General features: G+C 38.4%; 2 protein-coding genes across 2 annotated transcripts in view; one reads left to right on the forward strand and one right to left on the reverse strand.

Annotated features, from left to right (window-relative positions):
- LOC137394298 (uncharacterized) overlaps nt 1-16,945 on the reverse strand; it is a 290,856-nt gene that overhangs the window by 159,306 nt on the left and 114,605 nt on the right. The window lies entirely within an intron of this gene.
- Nucleotides 1-16,945, forward strand: part of LOC137393000 (pre-mRNA-splicing factor CWC22 homolog) — a gene marked incomplete at its 3' end in the record, with an annotated part of 34,573 nt that overhangs the window by 4,385 nt on the left and 13,243 nt on the right. The window contains exons 2-3 of the mRNA XM_068079381.1: nt 58-102; nt 278-314. Of these exons, the coding sequence (XP_067935482.1) occupies nt 58-102; nt 278-314 (82 nt within the window). The remainder of the gene's footprint in view (nt 1-57; nt 103-277; nt 315-16,945) is intronic.

Consider the following 16,945-nt stretch of genomic DNA (forward strand, 5'->3'; position numbering starts at 1 on the left):
CAATGGTGTTAGAAACAACAAGGGAGAAAAGACAAAAGAAGAGATGGAAGTAACAAGGGTATGAGAAACAAGAAGGGAAAGGAGACAAAAGGAGAGATAGAAGTAACCATGGTGTGAGAAACAAGAAGGAAGAGGCGACCAAAGGAGAGATATAAGCAACAATGGTGTGAGAAACAAGAAAGGAGAAGAGACAAAAGAATAGATAGAAGTAACAACGGTATGATCAACAATAAGAGAGAGAAGAGAAAATGAGAAATAGAAGGAGCAATGGTGAGAGAAACAAGCAGGGAGAAGAGACAAAAGGAGAGAAAGAAGTAACAGTGGTGTGGAAAACAAGAAGAGAGAGGAGACCAAAGGAGAAATAGAAGCAACAATGGTATGAGAAACAAGAAGGGGGAAGAGACAAAAGAAGAGATATAAGTAACAATGGTATGAGAAACAAGAAGGGAAAGGAAACAAAAGAAGAGATAGAAGTTACAATGGTATGAGAAACAATAAGGGAGAGGAGACAAAAGGAGAGATAGAGGTAACAATGGTATGAGAAACAATAAGGGAGCGGAGACAAAATGAGAGATAGAAGTAACAATGGTGTGAGAAACAATAAGGGAGAGGAGACAAAAGGAGAGATACAAGCAACAATGGTGTGAGAAAAGATAACGGAGAGGACACGAAAGGAAAGATAGAAATAACAATGATGTGAGAAACAAAAAGGGAGAGGAGGTAAAAGGAGGGATAGAAGTAACAATGGTGTGAGAAACAAGAAGGGAAAAGAGACAAAAGAATAGATAGAAGTAACAATGGTATGAGAAACAATAAGGGAGAGGAGACAAAAAGAGAGATAGAAGTAACAATGGTGTGAGAAACAATAAAGGAGAGGAGACAAAATGAGAGATAGAAGTGACAATGGTGTGAGAAACAAAAAGGGAGAAGAGACAAAATGAGAGATAGAAGTAACAATGGTATGGGAAACCAGAAGCGAGAGGAGACCAAAGGAGAGATAGAAGTAACAATGGTGTTAGAAACAACAAGGGAGAAGAGACAAAAGAAGAGATGGAAGTAACAAGGGTATGAGAAACAAGAAGGGAAAGGAGACAAAAGGAGAGATAGAAGTAACCATGGTGTGAGAAACAAGAAGGAAGAGGCGACCAAAGGAGAGATATAAGCAACAATGGTGTGAGAAACAAGAAAGGAGAAGAGACAAAAGAATAGATAGAAGTAACAATGGTATGATAAACAATAAGAGAGAGAAGAGAAAATGAGAGATAGAAGGAGCAATGGTGAGAGAAACAAGCAGGGAGAAGAGACAAAAGGAGAGAAAGAAGTAACAGTGGTGTGGAAAACAAGAAGAGAGAGGAGACAAAAGGAGAAATAGAAGCAACAATGGTATGAGAAACAAGAAGGGAGAAGAGACAAAAGAAGAGATATAAGTAACAATGGTATGAGAAACAAGAAGGGAAAGGAAACAAAAGAAGAGATAAAAGTTACAATGGTATGAGAAACAATAAGGGAGAGGAGACAAAAGGAGAGATAGAAGTAACAATGGTATGAGAAACAATAAGGGAGCGGAGACAAAATGAGAGATAGAAGTAACAATGGTGTGAGAAACAATAAGGGAGAGGAGACAAAAGGAGAGATACAAGCAACAATGGTGTGAGAAAAGATAACGGAGAGGACACGAAAGGAAAGATAGAAATAACAATGATGTGAGAAACAAAAAGGGAGAGGAGGTAAAAGGAGGGATAGAAGTAACAATGGTGTGAGAAACAAGAAAAGAGAGGAGACAAAAGTAGAGATAGAAGTAACAATGGTGTGAGAAACGAAAAGAGAGAGGAGACAAAAGGAGAGAAAGAAGTAACAATGGTATGAGAAACAAGAAGGGAGAGGAGACAAAAGGAGAGAAAGAATTAACAATGGTGTGAGAAACAAGAAGGGAGAGGAGACAAAAAGAGAGATACAAGCAACAATGGTGTGAGAAAAGATAACGGAGAGGACACGAAAGGAAAGATAGAAATAACAATGATGTGAGAAACCAAATGGGAGAGGAGGTAAAAGGAGAGATAGAAGTAACAATGGTGTGAGAAACAAGAAAAGAGAGGAGACAAAAGTAGAGATAGAAGTAACAATGGTATGAGAAACAAGAAGGGAGAAGAGACAAAAGAATAGATAGAAGTAACAATGGTATGAGAAACAATAAATGAAAGGAAACAAAATGAGAGATAGAAGTAACAATGGTATGAGAAACAAGAAGGGAGAAGAGACAAAAGGAGAGATAGAAGTTACAATTGTGTGAGAAACAAGAAGGGAAAAGAGAGAAAAGGAGAGATAGAAGTAACAATGGTGTGAGAAACGAGAAGGGAGAGGAGACAAAAGGAGAGAAAGAATTAACAATGGTGTGAGAAACAAGAAGGGAGAGGAGACAAAAGGAGAGATACAAGCAACAATGGTGTGAGAAAAGATAACGGAGAGGACACGAAAGGAAAGATAGAAATAACGATGATGTGAGAAACAAAATGGGAGAGGAGGTAAAAGGAGAGATAGAAGTAACAATGGTGTGAGAAAAGATAACGGAGAGGACACGAAAGGAAAGATAGAAATAACAATGATGTGAGAAACAAAATGGGAGAGGAGGCAAAAGGAGAGATAGAAGCAACAATGGTGCGAGAAACGAAAAGAGAGAGGAGACAAAAGGAGAGAAAGAAGTAACAATGGTATGAGAAACAAGAAGGGAGAGGAGACAAAAGGAGAGAAAGAATTAACAATGGTGTGAGAAACAAGAAGGGAGAGGAGACAAAAGGAGAGATACAAGCAACAATGGTGTGAGAAAAGATAACGGAGAGGACACGAAAAGAAAGATAGAAATAACAATGATGTGAGAAACAAAATGGGAGAGGAGGTAAAAGGAGAGATAGAAGTAACAATGGTGTGAGAAACAAGAAAAGAGAGGAGACAAAAGTAGAGATAGAAGTAACAATGGTATGAGAAACAAGAAGGGAGAAGAGACAAAAGAATAGATAGAAATAACAATGGTATGAGAAACAATAAATGAAAGGAAACAAAATGAGAGATAGAAGTAACAATGGTATGAGAAACAAGAAGGGAGAGGAGACCAAAGAAGAGTTAGAAGTAACAATGGTGTGAGAAACAATAAGGGAGAGGAGACAAAAGGAGAGATAGATGTAACAATGGTGTGAGAAACAATAAAGGAGAGGAGACAAAAGGAGAGATAGAAGCAACAATGGGGTGAGAAACAAGAAGGGAGAGGAGACAAAAAGAGAGATAGAAGTAACAATGGGGAAAAAAATAAAAAGGGAGAGGAGACAAAACAAGAGATATACGCAACAATGGTATGAGAAACAAGAACGGAGAGGAGACAAAAGGAGATATAGAAGTAACAAAAGTGTGAGAAACAAGAAGGGAGAAGAGACAAAAGGAGATATAGATGCAACAATGGGGTGAGAAACAAGAAGGGAGAGGAGACAAAAGGAAATATAGAAGTAATAAAGGGGTGAAAAACAAAAAGGGAGAGGACACAAAACAAGAGATATACGCAACAATGGTATGAGAAACAAGAAGGGAGAAGAGACAAAAGAAGAGATATAAGTAACAATGGTGTGAGAAACGAGAAGGGAGAGGAGACAAAAGGAGAGATAGAAGTGACAATGGTGTGAGAAACAAGGAGAAAGAGGAGACAAAAGGAGAGATAGAAGTAACAATGATGTGAGAAACAAGAAGGGAGAGGAGGGAAAAGGAGAGTTAGAAGCAACCATGGCACGAGAAACAAAAAAAAGAGAGGAGACAAAAGGAGAGATAGAAGTAATGATGGCGTGAGAAGCAATAAGGGAGAAGATACAAAATGAGAGATAGAAGTAACAATGGTATGAGAAACAAAAAGGGAGAGGAGACAAAAGGAGAGATGGAAGTAACAATGGTGTGAGAAACAAGAAGGAAGAGGAGACAAAAAGAGAGATACAAGTAACAATGATGTGAGAAACAAGAAGGGAGAAGAGACAAAAGAATAGATAGAAGTAACAATGGTATGAGAAACAATAAGGGAGAGGAGACAAAAGGAGAGATAGAAGTAACAATGGTGTGAGAAACAATAAGGGAGAGGAGACAAAAAGAGATATACAAGTAACAATGATGTGAGAAACAAGAAGGGAGAAGAGACAAAAGAATAGATAGAAGTAACAATGGTATGAGAAACAATAAGGGAGAGGAGACAAAAGGAGAGATAGAAGTAACAATGGTGTGAGAAACAATAAGGGAGAGAAAACAAAAGGAGAGATAGAAGCAACGATGGTGTGAGAAACAAGAAGAAAAAGGAGACAAAAGGAGAGATAGAAGTAACAATGGTGAGAAACAAGAAGGGAGAGGAGGGAAAAGGAGAGTTAGAAGCAACAATGGCGTGAGAAACGAGAAAGGAAAAGAGACAAAAGGAGAGATAGAAGTAACAATGGTGTGAGAAACAACAAGGGAAAGGAGACATAAGGAGAGAAAGAAGTAACCATGGTGTAAGAAACAAGAAAGAAGAGAAGACAAAATGAGAGATAGAAGTAACAATGGTATGAGAAACAAGAAGGGAGAAGAGAGAAAAGAAGAGAAGAAGCAACAATACTATGAGAAGCAAAAATGGAGAGGAAAAAAAAGGAGAGATAGAAGCAACAAGGTCTGAGAGAAAAGAAGACAGAAGAGACAAAAGGAGACATAGAAGTGACAATGATGTGAGAAACAAAAAGGGAGAAGAGACAAAAGGAGAGATAGAAGCAACAATGGTGTGAGAAAAGAGAACGGAGAGGACACAAAAGGAGAGAAAGAAATAACAATGATGTGAGGAACAAAAAGGGAGAGGAGACAAAAGGAGAGATAGAAGTAACAATGGTGTGAGAAACAAGAAGAGAGAGGAGACAAAAGTAAAGATAGAAGTAACAATGGTATGAAAAACAAGAAAGGAAAAGAGACAAAAGAATAGATAGAAGTAACGATGATGTGAGAAACCAGAAAGGAGAGGAGACAAAAGGAGAGGTAGAAGCAGCAATGGTGTGAGAAACAAGAAAATAGAGAGAGGAGACAAAAGGAGAGATAGAAGTAACAATGATGAGAAACAAGAAGGGAGAGGAGAGAAAAGGAGAGTTAGAAGCAACAATGGCGTGAGAAACAAGAAGGGAGAGGAGACAAAAGGAGAGATATGAGCAACAATGGTGTGAGAAACAAAAAGAGAGAGGAGACAAAATGAGAGATAGAAGCAACAATGGTGTGAAAAACAAGAAGGGAGAAGAGACAAAAGGAGAGATATAAATAACAATGGTGTCAGAAACGAGAACGGAGAGGAGACAAAAGGAGTTAGAAGCAACATTGGTGTGAAAAACAAGAAGGGAGAAGAGACAAAAGAAAAGATATAAGTAACAATGGTGTGAGAAACAAGAAGAGACAAGAGATAAAAGGAGAGATTGAAGTGACAATGGTGTGAGAAACAAGAAGATAGCAGAGACAAAAAAGGAGATAGAAGTAACAATGGTATGAGAAACAATCAGGGAGTGGAGACAAAAGGAGAGATAGAAGTGACAATGGTGTGAGAAACAAGAAGGGAGATGAGACTAAAACAGAGATAGAAGCGACAATGGTATGAGAAACAAGAAAGGAGAGGAGACAAAAGGAGAGATAGAAGTAACAATGGTGTGAGAAACAAGAAGGGAGAGGAGAAAAAAGAATAGATAGAAGTAACAATGGTATGAAAAACAATAAGGGAGAGGATACAAAATGAAAGATAAAAGTTACAATGGTGTGAGAAACAAGAAGGGAAAGGAGAGAAAAGGAGAGAAAGAAGTAACAATGGTGTGAGAAACAAGAAGGGAGAGGAGACAAAAGGAGAGAAAGAAGTAACAATGGTGTGAGAAACAAGAAGGGAGAGGAAACAAAAGGAGAGATACAAGCAACAATGGTGTGAGAAAAGATAACGGAGAGGACACGAAAGGAAAGATAGAAATAACAATGATGTGAGAAACAAAAAGAGAGAGGAGGCACAAGGAAAGATAGAAGTAACAATGGTGTGAGAAACAAGAAAAGAGAGGAGACAAAAGTAGAGATAGAAGTAACAATGGTATGAGAAACAAGAAAGGAGAAGAGACAAAAGAATAGATAGAAGTAACAATGGTATGAGAAACAATAAGTGAAAGGAAACAAAATGAGAAATAGAAGTAAAAATGGTATGAGAAACAAGAAGGGAAAGGAGACCAAAGAAGAGATAGAAGTAACAATGGTGTGAGAAAAAAGAAAGGAGAAGAGACAAAAGGAGAACTAGAAGTAACAACGGTGTGAGAAACAAGAAGGAAGAGGCGACCAAAGAGAGATATAAGCAATAATGGTGTGAGAAAAGAGAACGGAGAGGAGACAAAAGGAGAGATACAAGCAACAATGGTGTGAGAAAAGATAACGGAGAGGACACGAAAGGAAAGATAGAAATAACAATGATGTGAGAAACAAAAAGGGAGAGGAGGCAAAAGGAAAGATAGAAGTAACAATAGTGTGAGAAACAAGAAAAGAGAGGAGACAAAAGTAGAGATAGAAGTAACAATGATATGAGAAACAAGAAAGGAGAGGAGACAAAAGGAGTGATAGAAGTAACAATGATGTGAGAAACAAGAAGGGAGAAGAGACAAAAGAATAGATAGAAGTAACAATGGTATGAAAAACAATAAGGGAGAGGATACAAAATGAGAGATAGAAGTAACAATGGTATGAAAAACAAGTAGGGAGAGGAGACAAAAGGAGAGATAGAAGTAACAATGGTGTGAGAAACAAGAAGGGAGAGGAGAAAAAAGGAGAGATAGAAGTAACAATGGTATGAGAAACAAGAAGAGAGAGGAGACAAAAGGAGAGATAGAAGTAACAATGGTATGAGAAACAATAAGGGAGCGGAGACAAAATGAGAGATAGAAGTTACAATGGTGTGAGAAACAATAAGGGAGAGGAGACAAAAGGAGAGATAAAAGTAACAATGGTATGAGAAACAATAAGGGAGCGGAGACAAAATGAAAGATAGAAGTTACAATGGTGTGAGAAACAATAAGGGAGAGGAGACAAAATGAGAGATAGAAGTAACAATGGTATGAGAAACAAGAAGGGAGAGGAGACAAAAGGAGAGATAGAAGTAACAATGGTGTGAGAAACAACAAGGGAAAGGAGAAAAAAGGAGAGATAAAAGTAACCATGGTGTAAGAAACAAGAATGAAGAGGCGACCAAAGGAGACATATAAGCAACAAGGGTGTGAGAAACAAGAAGGGAGAGGAGACAAAAGAATTGATAAAAGTAACAATGGTATGTGAAACAATAAAGGAGAGGAGACAAAATGAGAGATAGAAGTAACAATGGTGTGAGAAACAAGAAAGGAGAAGAGACAAAAGGAGAGATAGAAGCAACAATAGTGTGAGAAAAGAGAACGGAGAGGACACAAAAGGAGAGATAGAAATAACAATGATGTGAGAAACAAGAAGGGAGAGGATACAAAAGGAGAGATAGAAGTAACAATGGTGTGAGAAACAAGAAGAGACAGGAGACAAAAGTAGAGATAGAAGTATCAATGGTATGAAAAACAAGAAGGGAAAAGAGTCAAAAGAATAGATAGAAGTAACAATGGTATGAAAAACAATAAGGGAGAGGATAAAAAATGAGAGATAGAAGTAACAATGATATGAGAAACAAGAAGGGAGAGGAGACAAAAAGAGAGATAGAAGTAACAAGGATGTGAGAAACCAGAAAGGAAAGGAGACAAAAGGAGAGATAGAAGCAGCAATGGTGTGAGAAACAAGAAAAGAGAGAGAGGAGACAAAAGGAGAGATAGAAGTAACAATGGTATGAAAAACAAGAAGGGAAAAGAGACAAAAGAATAGATAGAAGTAACGATGATGTGAGAAACCAGAAAGGAGAGGAGACAAAAGGAGAGGTAAAAGCAGCAATGGTGTGAGAAACAAGAAAATAGAGAGAGGAGACAAAAGGAGAGATAGAAGTAACAATGATGAGAAACAAGAAGGGAGAGGAGAGAAAAGGAGAGTTAGAAGCAACAATGGCGTGAGAAACAAGAAGGGAGAGGAGACAAAAGGAGAGATATGAGCAACAATGGTGTGAGAAACAAGAAGAGAGAGGAGACAAAATGAGAGATAGAAGCAACAATGGTGTGAAAAACAAGAAGGGAGAAGAGACAAAAGAAGAGATATAAGTAACAATGGTGTTAGAAACGAGAACGGAGAGGAGACAAAAGGAGTTAGAAGCAACATTGGTGTGAAAAACAAGAAGGGAGAAGAGACAAAAGAAGAGATATAAGTAACAATGATGTGAGAAACAAGAAGAGACAAGAGATAAAAGGAGAGATTGAAGTGACAATGGTGTGAGAAACAAGAAGATAGAAGAGACAAAAAAAGAGATAGAAGTAACAATGGTATGAGAAACAATCAGGGAGTGGAGACAAAAGGAGAGATAGAAGTGACTATGGTGTGAGAAACAAGAAGGGAGATGAGACTAAAACAGAGATAGAAGCGACAATGGTATGAGAAACAAGAAAGGAGAGGAGACAAAAGGAGAGAAAGAAGTAACAATGGTGTGAGAAACAAGAAGGGAGAGGAGAAAAAAGAATAGATAGAAGTAACAATGGTATTAAAAACAATAAGGGAGAGGATACAAAATGAGAGATAAAAGTTACAATGGTGTGAGAAACAAGAAGGGAAAGGAGAGAAAAGGAGAGAAAGAAGTAACAATGGTGTGAGAAACAAGAAGGGAGAGGAGACAAAAGGAGAAAAAGAAGTAACAATGGTGTGAGAAACAAGAAGGGAGAGGAAACAAAAGGAGAGGTACAAGCAACAATGGTGTGAGAAAAGATAACGGAGAGGACACGAAAGGAAAGATAGAAATAACAATGAGTTGAGAAACAAAAAGGGAGAGGAGGCAAAAGGAAAGATAGAAGTAACAATGGTTTGAGAAACAAGAAAAGAGAGGAGACAAAAGTAGAGATAGAAGTAACAATGGTATGAGAAACAAGAAAGGAGAAGAGACAAAAGAATAGATAGAAGTAACAATGGTATGAGAAACAACAAGTGAAAGGAAACAAAATGAGAAATAGAAGTAAAAATGGTATGAGAAACAAGAAGGGAAAGGAGACCAAAGAAGAGATAGAAGTAACAATGGTGTGAGAAAAAAGAAAGGAGAAGAGACAAAAGGAGAACTAGAAGTAACAACGGTGTGAGAAACAAGAAGGAAGAGGCGACCAAAGAGAGATATAAGCAATAATGGTGAGAGAAAAGAGAACGGAGAGGAGACAAAAGGAGAGATACAAGCAACAATGGTGTGAAAAAAGATAACGGAGAGGACACGAAAGGAAAGATAGAAATAACAATGAGTTGAGAAACAAAAAGGGAGAGGAGGCAAAAGGAAAGATAGAAGTAACAATGGTTTGAGAAACAAGAAAAGAGAGGAGACAAAAGTAGAGATAGAAGTAACAATGATATGAGAAACAAGAAAGGAGAGGAGACAAAAGGAGTGATAGAAGTAACAATGATGTGAGAAACAAGAAGGGAGAAGAGACAAAAGAATAGATAGAAGTAACAATGGTATGAAAAACAATAAGGGAGAGGATACAAAATGAGAGATAGAAGTAACAATGGTATGAAAAACAAGTAGGGAGAGGAGACAAAAGGAGAGATAGAAGTAACAATGGTGTGAGAAACAAGAAGGGAGAGGAGAAAAAAGGAGAGATAGAAGTAACAATGGTATGAGAAACAAGAAGAGAGAGGAGACAAAAGGAGAGATAGAAGTAACAATGGTATGAGAAACAATAAGGGAGCGGAGAGAAAATGAGAGATAGAAGTTACAATGGTGTGAGAAACAATAAGGGAGAGGAGACAAAAGGAGAGATAAAAGTAACAATGGTATGAGAAACAATAAGGGAGAGGAGACAAAATGAGAGATAGAAGTTACAATGGTGTGAGAAACAATAAGGGAGAGGAGACAAAATGAGAGATAGAAGTAACAATGGTGTGAGAAACAAGAAGGGAGAGGAGAAAAAAGGAGAGATAGAAGTAACAATGGTGTGAGAAACAACAAGGGAAAGGAGAAAAAAGGAGAGATAGAAGTAACCATGGTGTAAGAAACAAGAATGAAGAGGCGACCAAAGGAGACATATAAGCAACAAGGGTGTGAGAAACAAGAAAGGAGAGGAGACAAAAGAATTGATAAAAGTAACAATGGTATGTGAAACAATAAAGGAGAGGAGACAAAATGAGAGATAGAAGTAACAATGGTGTGAGAAACAAGAAGGGAGAAGAGACAAAAGGAGAGATAGAGGCAACAATAGTGTGAGAAAAGAGAACGGAGAGGACACAAAAGGAGAGATAGAAATAACAATGATGTGAGAAACAAGAAGGGAGAGGAGACAAAAGGAGAGATAGAAGTAACAATGGTGTGAGAAACAAGAAGAGACAGGAGACAAAAGTAGAGATAGAAGTATCAATGGTATGAAAAACAAGAAGGGAAAAGAGTCAAAAGAATAGATAGAAGTAACAATGGTATGAAAAACAATAAGGGAGAGGATAAAAAATGAGAGATAGAAGTAACAATGGTATGAGAAACAAGAAGGGAGAGGAGACAAAAAGAGAGATAGAAGTAACAAGGATGTGAGAAACCAGAAAGGAAAGGAGACAAAAGGAGAGATAGAAGCAGCAATGGTGTGAGAAACAAGAAAAGAGAGAGAGGAGACAAAAGGAGAGATAGAAGTAACAATGGTGAGAAACAAGAAGGGAGAGGGGAGAAAAGGAGAGTTAGAAGATACAATGGCGTGAGAAACAAGAAAGGAGAGGAGACAAAAGGAGAGGTAGAAGCAGCAATGGTGTGAGAAACAAGAAGAAAGAGGAGACAAAAGGAGAGATAGAAGTAACAATGGTGAGAAACAAGAAGGGAGAGGAGGGAAAAGGAGAGTTAGAAGCAACAATGGCGTGAGAAACAAGAAAGGAGAGGAGACAAAAGGAGAGGTAGAAGCAGCAATGGTGTGAGAAACAAGAAAATAGAGAGAGGAGACAAAAGGAGAGATAGAAGTAAAAATGGTGAGAAACAAGAAGGGAGAGGAGAGAAAAGGAGAGTTAGAAGCAACAATGGCGTGAGAAACAAGAAAGGAGAGGAGACAAAAGAAGAGATAGAAGCAACAGTGATGTGAGAAACTAGAAAGGAGAGGAGACAAAAGGAGAGATAGAAGTTACAATGATGTGAGAAACAAGAAAGGAGAAGAGACAAAAGGAGAGATAGAAGTAACAATGATGTGGGAAACCAGAAAGGAGAGGAGACAAAAGGAGAGGTAGAAGCAGCAATGGTGTGAGAAACAAGAAAATAGAGAGAGGAGACAAAAGGAGAGATAGAAGTAACAATGGTGAGAAACAAGAAGGGAGAGGAGAGAAAAAGAGAGTTAGAAGCAACAATGGCGTGAGAAACAAGAAGGGAGAGGAGACAAAAGGAGAGATAGAAGGAACAATGGTGTGAGAAACAAGAAGGGAGAGGAGAGAAAATGAGAGATAGAAGCGACAATGGGGTGAAAAACAAGAAGGAAGAAGAGACAAAAGAAGAGATATAAGTAACAATGGTGTGAGAAACGAGAAGGGAAAAGAGACAAAAGGAGAGATAGAAGTAACAATGGTGTGAGAAACAACAAGGGAAAGGAGACATAAGGAGAGAAAGAAGTAACCATGGTGTAAGAAACAAGAAAGAAGAGGAGACAAAATGAGAGATAGAAGTAACAATGGTATGAGAAACAAGAAGGGAGAAGAGAGAAAAGAAGAGAAAGAAGCAACAATAGTATGAGAAGCAAGAATGGAGAGGAAACAAAAGGAGAGATAGAAGCAACAAGGTGTGAGAAAAAAGAAGGCAGAAGAGACAAAAGGAGACATAGAAGTAACAATGATGTGAGAAACAAAAAGGGAGAAGAAACAAAAGAAGAGATAGAAGCAACAATGGTGTGAGAAAAGAGAACGGAGAGGACACAAAAGGAGAGAAAGAAATAACATGGATGTGAGAAACAAGAAGGGAGAGGAGACAAAAGGAGAGATAGAAGTAACAATGGTGTGAGAAACAAGAAGAGAGAGGAGACAAAAGTAGAGATAGAAGTAACAATGGTATGAAAAACAAGAAGGGAAAAGAGACAAAAGAATAGATAGAAGTAACGATGATGTGAGAAACCAGAAAGGAGAGGAGACAAAAGGAGAGGTAGAAGCAGCAATGGTGTGAGAAACAAGAAAATAGAGAGAGGAGACAAAAGGAGAGATAGAAGTAACAATGGTGAGAAACAAGAAGGGAGAGGAGAGAAAAGGAGAGTTAGAAGCAACAATGGCGTGAGAAACAAGAAGGGAGAGGAGACAAAAGGAGAGATATGAGCAACAATGGTGTGAGAAACAAGAAGAGAGAGGAGACAAAATGAGAGATAGAAGCAACAATGGTGTGAAAAACAAGAAGGGAGAAGAGACAAAAGAAGAGATATAAGTAACAATGGTGTCAGAAACGAGAAGGGAGAGGAGACAAAAGGAGTTAGAAGCAACATTGGTGTGAAAAACAAGAAGGGAGAAGAGACAAAAGAAGAGATATAAGTAACAATGGTGTGAGAAACAAGAAGAGACAAGAGATCAAAGGAGAGATTGAAGTGACAATGGTGTGAGAAACAAGAAGATAGAAGAGACAAAAGAAGAGATAGAAGTAACAATAGTATGAGAAACAATCAGGGAGTGGAGACCAAAGGAGAGATAGAAATGACAATGGTGTGAGAAACAAGAAGGGAGATGAGACTAAAACAGAGATAGAAGCGACAATGGTATGAGAAACAAGAAAGGAGAGGAGACAAAAGGAGAGATAGAAGTAACAATGGTGTGAGAAACCAGAAAGGAGAGGAGACAAAAGGAGAGATAGAAGCAACAATGTTGTGAGAAACCAGAAGGGAGAAGAGACAAAAGAAGAGATATAAGTAACAATGGTGTGAGAAACCAGAAAGGAGAGGATACAAAAGGAGAGATAGAAGGAACAATGGTGTGAGAAACAAGAAGGGAGAGGAGAGAAAAGGAGAGTTAGAAGCAACAATGGCGTGAGAAACAAGAAAGGAGAGGAGACAAAAGAAGAGATAGAAGCAACAGTGATGTGAGAAACTAGAAAGGAGAGGAGACAAAAGGAGAGATAGAAGTTACAATGATGTGAGAAACAAGAAAGGAGAAGAGACAAAAGGAGAGATAGAAGTAACAATGATGTGGGAAACCAGAAAGGAGAGGAGACAAAAGGAGAGGTAGAAGCAGCAATGGTGTGAGAAACAAGAAAATAGAGAGAGGAGACAAAAGGAGAGATAGAAGTAACAATGGTGAGAAACAAGAAGGGAGAGGAGAGAAAAAGAGAGTTAGAAGCAACAATGGCGTGAGAAACAAGAAGGGAGAGGAGACAAAAGGAGAGATAGAAGGAACAATGGTGTGAGAAACAAGAAGGGAGAGGAGAGAAAATGAGAGATAGAAGCGACAATGGGGTGAAAAACAAGAAGGAAGAAGAGACAAAAGAAGAGATATAAGTAACAATGGTGTGAGAAACGAGAAGGGAAAAGAGACAAAAGGAGAGATAGAAGTAACAATGGTGTGAGAAACAACAAGGGAAAGGAGACATAAGGAGAGAAAGAAGTAACCATGGTGTAAGAAACAAGAAAGAAGAGGAGACAAAATGAGAGATAGAAGTAACAATGGTATGAGAAACAAGAAGGGAGAAGAGAGAAAAGAAGAGAAAGAAGCAACAATAGTATGAGAAGCAAGAATGGAGAGGAAACAAAAGGAGAGATAGAAGCAACAAGGTGTGAGAAAAAAGAAGGCAGAAGAGACAAAAGGAGACATAGAAGTAACAATGATGTGAGAAACAAAAAGGGAGAAGAAACAAAAGAAGAGATAGAAGCAACAATGGTGTGAGAAAAGAGAACGGAGAGGACACAAAAGGAGAGAAAGAAATAACATGGATGTGAGAAACAAGAAGGGAGAGGAGACAAAAGGAGAGATAGAAGTAACAATGGTGTGAGAAACAAGAAGAGAGAGGAGACAAAAGTAGAGATAGAAGTAACAATGGTATGAAAAACAAGAAGGGAAAAGAGACAAAAGAATAGATAGAAGTAACGATGATGTGAGAAACCAGAAAGGAGAGGAGACAAAAGGAGAGGTAGAAGCAGCAATGGTGTGAGAAACAAGAAAATAGAGAGAGGAGACAAAAGGAGAGATAGAAGTAACAATGGTGAGAAACAAGAAGGGAGAGGAGAGAAAAGGAGAGTTAGAAGCAACAATGGCGTGAGAAACAAGAAGGGAGAGGAGACAAAAGGAGAGATATGAGCAACAATGGTGTGAGAAACAAGAAGAGAGAGGAGACAAAATGAGAGATAGAAGCAACAATGGTGTGAAAAACAAGAAGGGAGAAGAGACAAAAGAAGAGATATAAGTAACAATGGTGTCAGAAACGAGAAGGGAGAGGAGACAAAAGGAGTTAGAAGCAACATTGGTGTGAAAAACAAGAAGGGAGAAGAGACAAAAGAAGAGATATAAGTAACAATGGTGTGAGAAACAAGAAGAGACAAGAGATCAAAGGAGAGATTGAAGTGACAATGGTGTGAGAAACAAGAAGATAGAAGAGACAAAAGAAGAGATAGAAGTAACAATAGTATGAGAAACAATCAGGGAGTGGAGACCAAAGGAGAGATAGAAATGACAATGGTGTGAGAAACAAGAAGGGAGATGAGACTAAAACAGAGATAGAAGCGACAATGGTATGAGAAACAAGAAAGGAGAGGAGACAAAAGGAGAGATAGAAGTAACAATGGTGTGAGAAACCAGAAAGGAGAGGAGACAAAAGGAGAGATAGAAGCAACAATGTTGTGAGAAACCAGAAGGGAGAAGAGACAAAAGAAGAGATATAAGTAACAATGGTGTGAGAAACCAGAAAGGAGAGGATACAAAAAGAGAGATAGAAGTAACAATGATGTGAGAAACCAGAAAAGAGAAGAGACAAAAGAAGAGATAGAAGTAACAATTGATGTGAGAAAACCAGAAAGGAGAGGAGACAAAAGGAGACATAGAAGCAGCAATGGTGTGAGAAACAAAAAAAGAGAGAGAGGAGACAAAAGGAGAGATAGAAGTAACAATGGTGAGAAACAAGAAGGGAGAAGAGAGAAAAGGAGAGTTAGAAGCAACAATGGCGTGAGAAACAAGAAGGGAGAGAAGACAAAAGGAGAGACAGAAGCAACAATGGTGTGAGAAACAAGAAGGAAGAGGAGAGAAAAGGAGAGATAGAAGCAACAATGGTGTGAGAAACTAGAAAGGAGAGGAGACAAAAGGAGAGAGAGAAGTAACAAAGGTGTGAGAAACAAGAAGGGAGAGGAGACAAAAGGAGAGATAGAAGTAACAATGGGGTGAAAAACAACAAGGGAGAGGAGACAAAACAAGAGATATACGCAACAATGGTATGAGAAACAAGAAGGGAGAGGAGACAAAAAGAGATATAGAAGCAACAATGTGGTGAAAAGCAAGAAGGGAGAAGAGACAAAACAAAAGATATAAGTAACAATGGTGTGAGAAACGAGAAGGGAGAGGAGACAAAAGGAGAGATGGAAGTAACAATGGTGTGAGATACGAGAAGAAAGAGGAGACAAAAAGAGAGATAGAAGTAACAATGGTGAGAAACAAGAAGGGAGAGGAGGGAAAAGGAGAGTTAGAAGAGACAATGGCGTGAAAAACAAGAAAGGAGAGGAGACAAAAGGAGAGATAGAAGTAACAATGGTGTGAGAAACAAGAAGGGAGAGGAAACATAAAGAAAGATAGAAGTAACAATTGTGTGAGAAACAAGAAGAAAGAGGAGACACAATGAGGGATAAAAGTAACAATGGTGTGAGAAACAAGAAGGGAGAAGAGACAAAAGGAGAGATAGAGGCAACAATAGTGTGAGAAAAGAGAACGGAGAGGACACAAAAGGAGAGATAGAAATAACAATGATGTGAGAAACAAGAAGGGAGAGGAGACAAAAGGAGAGATAGAAGTAACAATGGTGTGAGAAACAAGAAGAGACAGGAGACAAAAGTAGAGATAGAAGTATCAATGGTATGAAAAACAAGAAGGGAAAAGAGTCAAAAGAATAGATAGAAGTAACAATGGTATGAAAAACAATAAGGGAGAGGATAAAAAATGAGAGATAGAAGTAACAATGGTATGAGAAACAAGAAGGGAGAGGAGACAAAAAGAGAGATAGAAGTAACAAGGATGTGAGAAACCAGAAAGGAAAGGAGACAAAAGGAGAAATAGAAGCAGCAATGGTGTGAGAAACAAGAAAAGAGAGAGAGGAGACAAAAGGAGAGATAGAAGTAACAATGGTGAGAAACAAGAAGGGAGAGGGGAGAAAAGGAGAGTTAGAAGATACAATGGCGTGAGAAACAAGAAAGGAGAGGAGACAAAAGGAGAGGTAGAAGCAGCAATGGTGTGAGAAACAAGAAGAAAGAGGAGACAAAAGGAGAGATAGAAGTAACAATGGTGAGAAACAAGAAGGGAGAGGAGGGAAAAGGAGAGTTAGAAGCAACAATGGCGTGAGAAACAAGAAAGGAGAGGAGACAAAAGGAGAGGTAGAAGCAGCAATGGTGTGAGAAACAAGAAAATAGAGAGAGGAGACAAAAGGAGAGATAGAAGTAAAAATGGTGAGAAACAAGAAGGGAGAGGAGAGAAAAGGAGAGTTAGAAGCAACAATGGCGTGAGAAACAAGAAAGGAGAGGAGACAAAAGAAGAGATAGAAGCAACAGTGATGTGAGAAACTAGAAAGGAGAGGAGACAAAAGGAGAGATAGAAGTTACAATGATGTGAGAAACAAGAAAGGAGAAGAGACAAAAGGAGAGATAGAAGTAACAATGATGTGGGAAACCAGAAAGGAGAGGAG

The sequence above is a fragment of the Watersipora subatra genome, chromosome 4 (genome assembly GCF_963576615.1).
Source record: "Watersipora subatra chromosome 4, tzWatSuba1.1, whole genome shotgun sequence".
NCBI lineage: Eukaryota > Metazoa > Bryozoa > Gymnolaemata > Cheilostomatida > Watersiporidae > Watersipora > Watersipora subatra.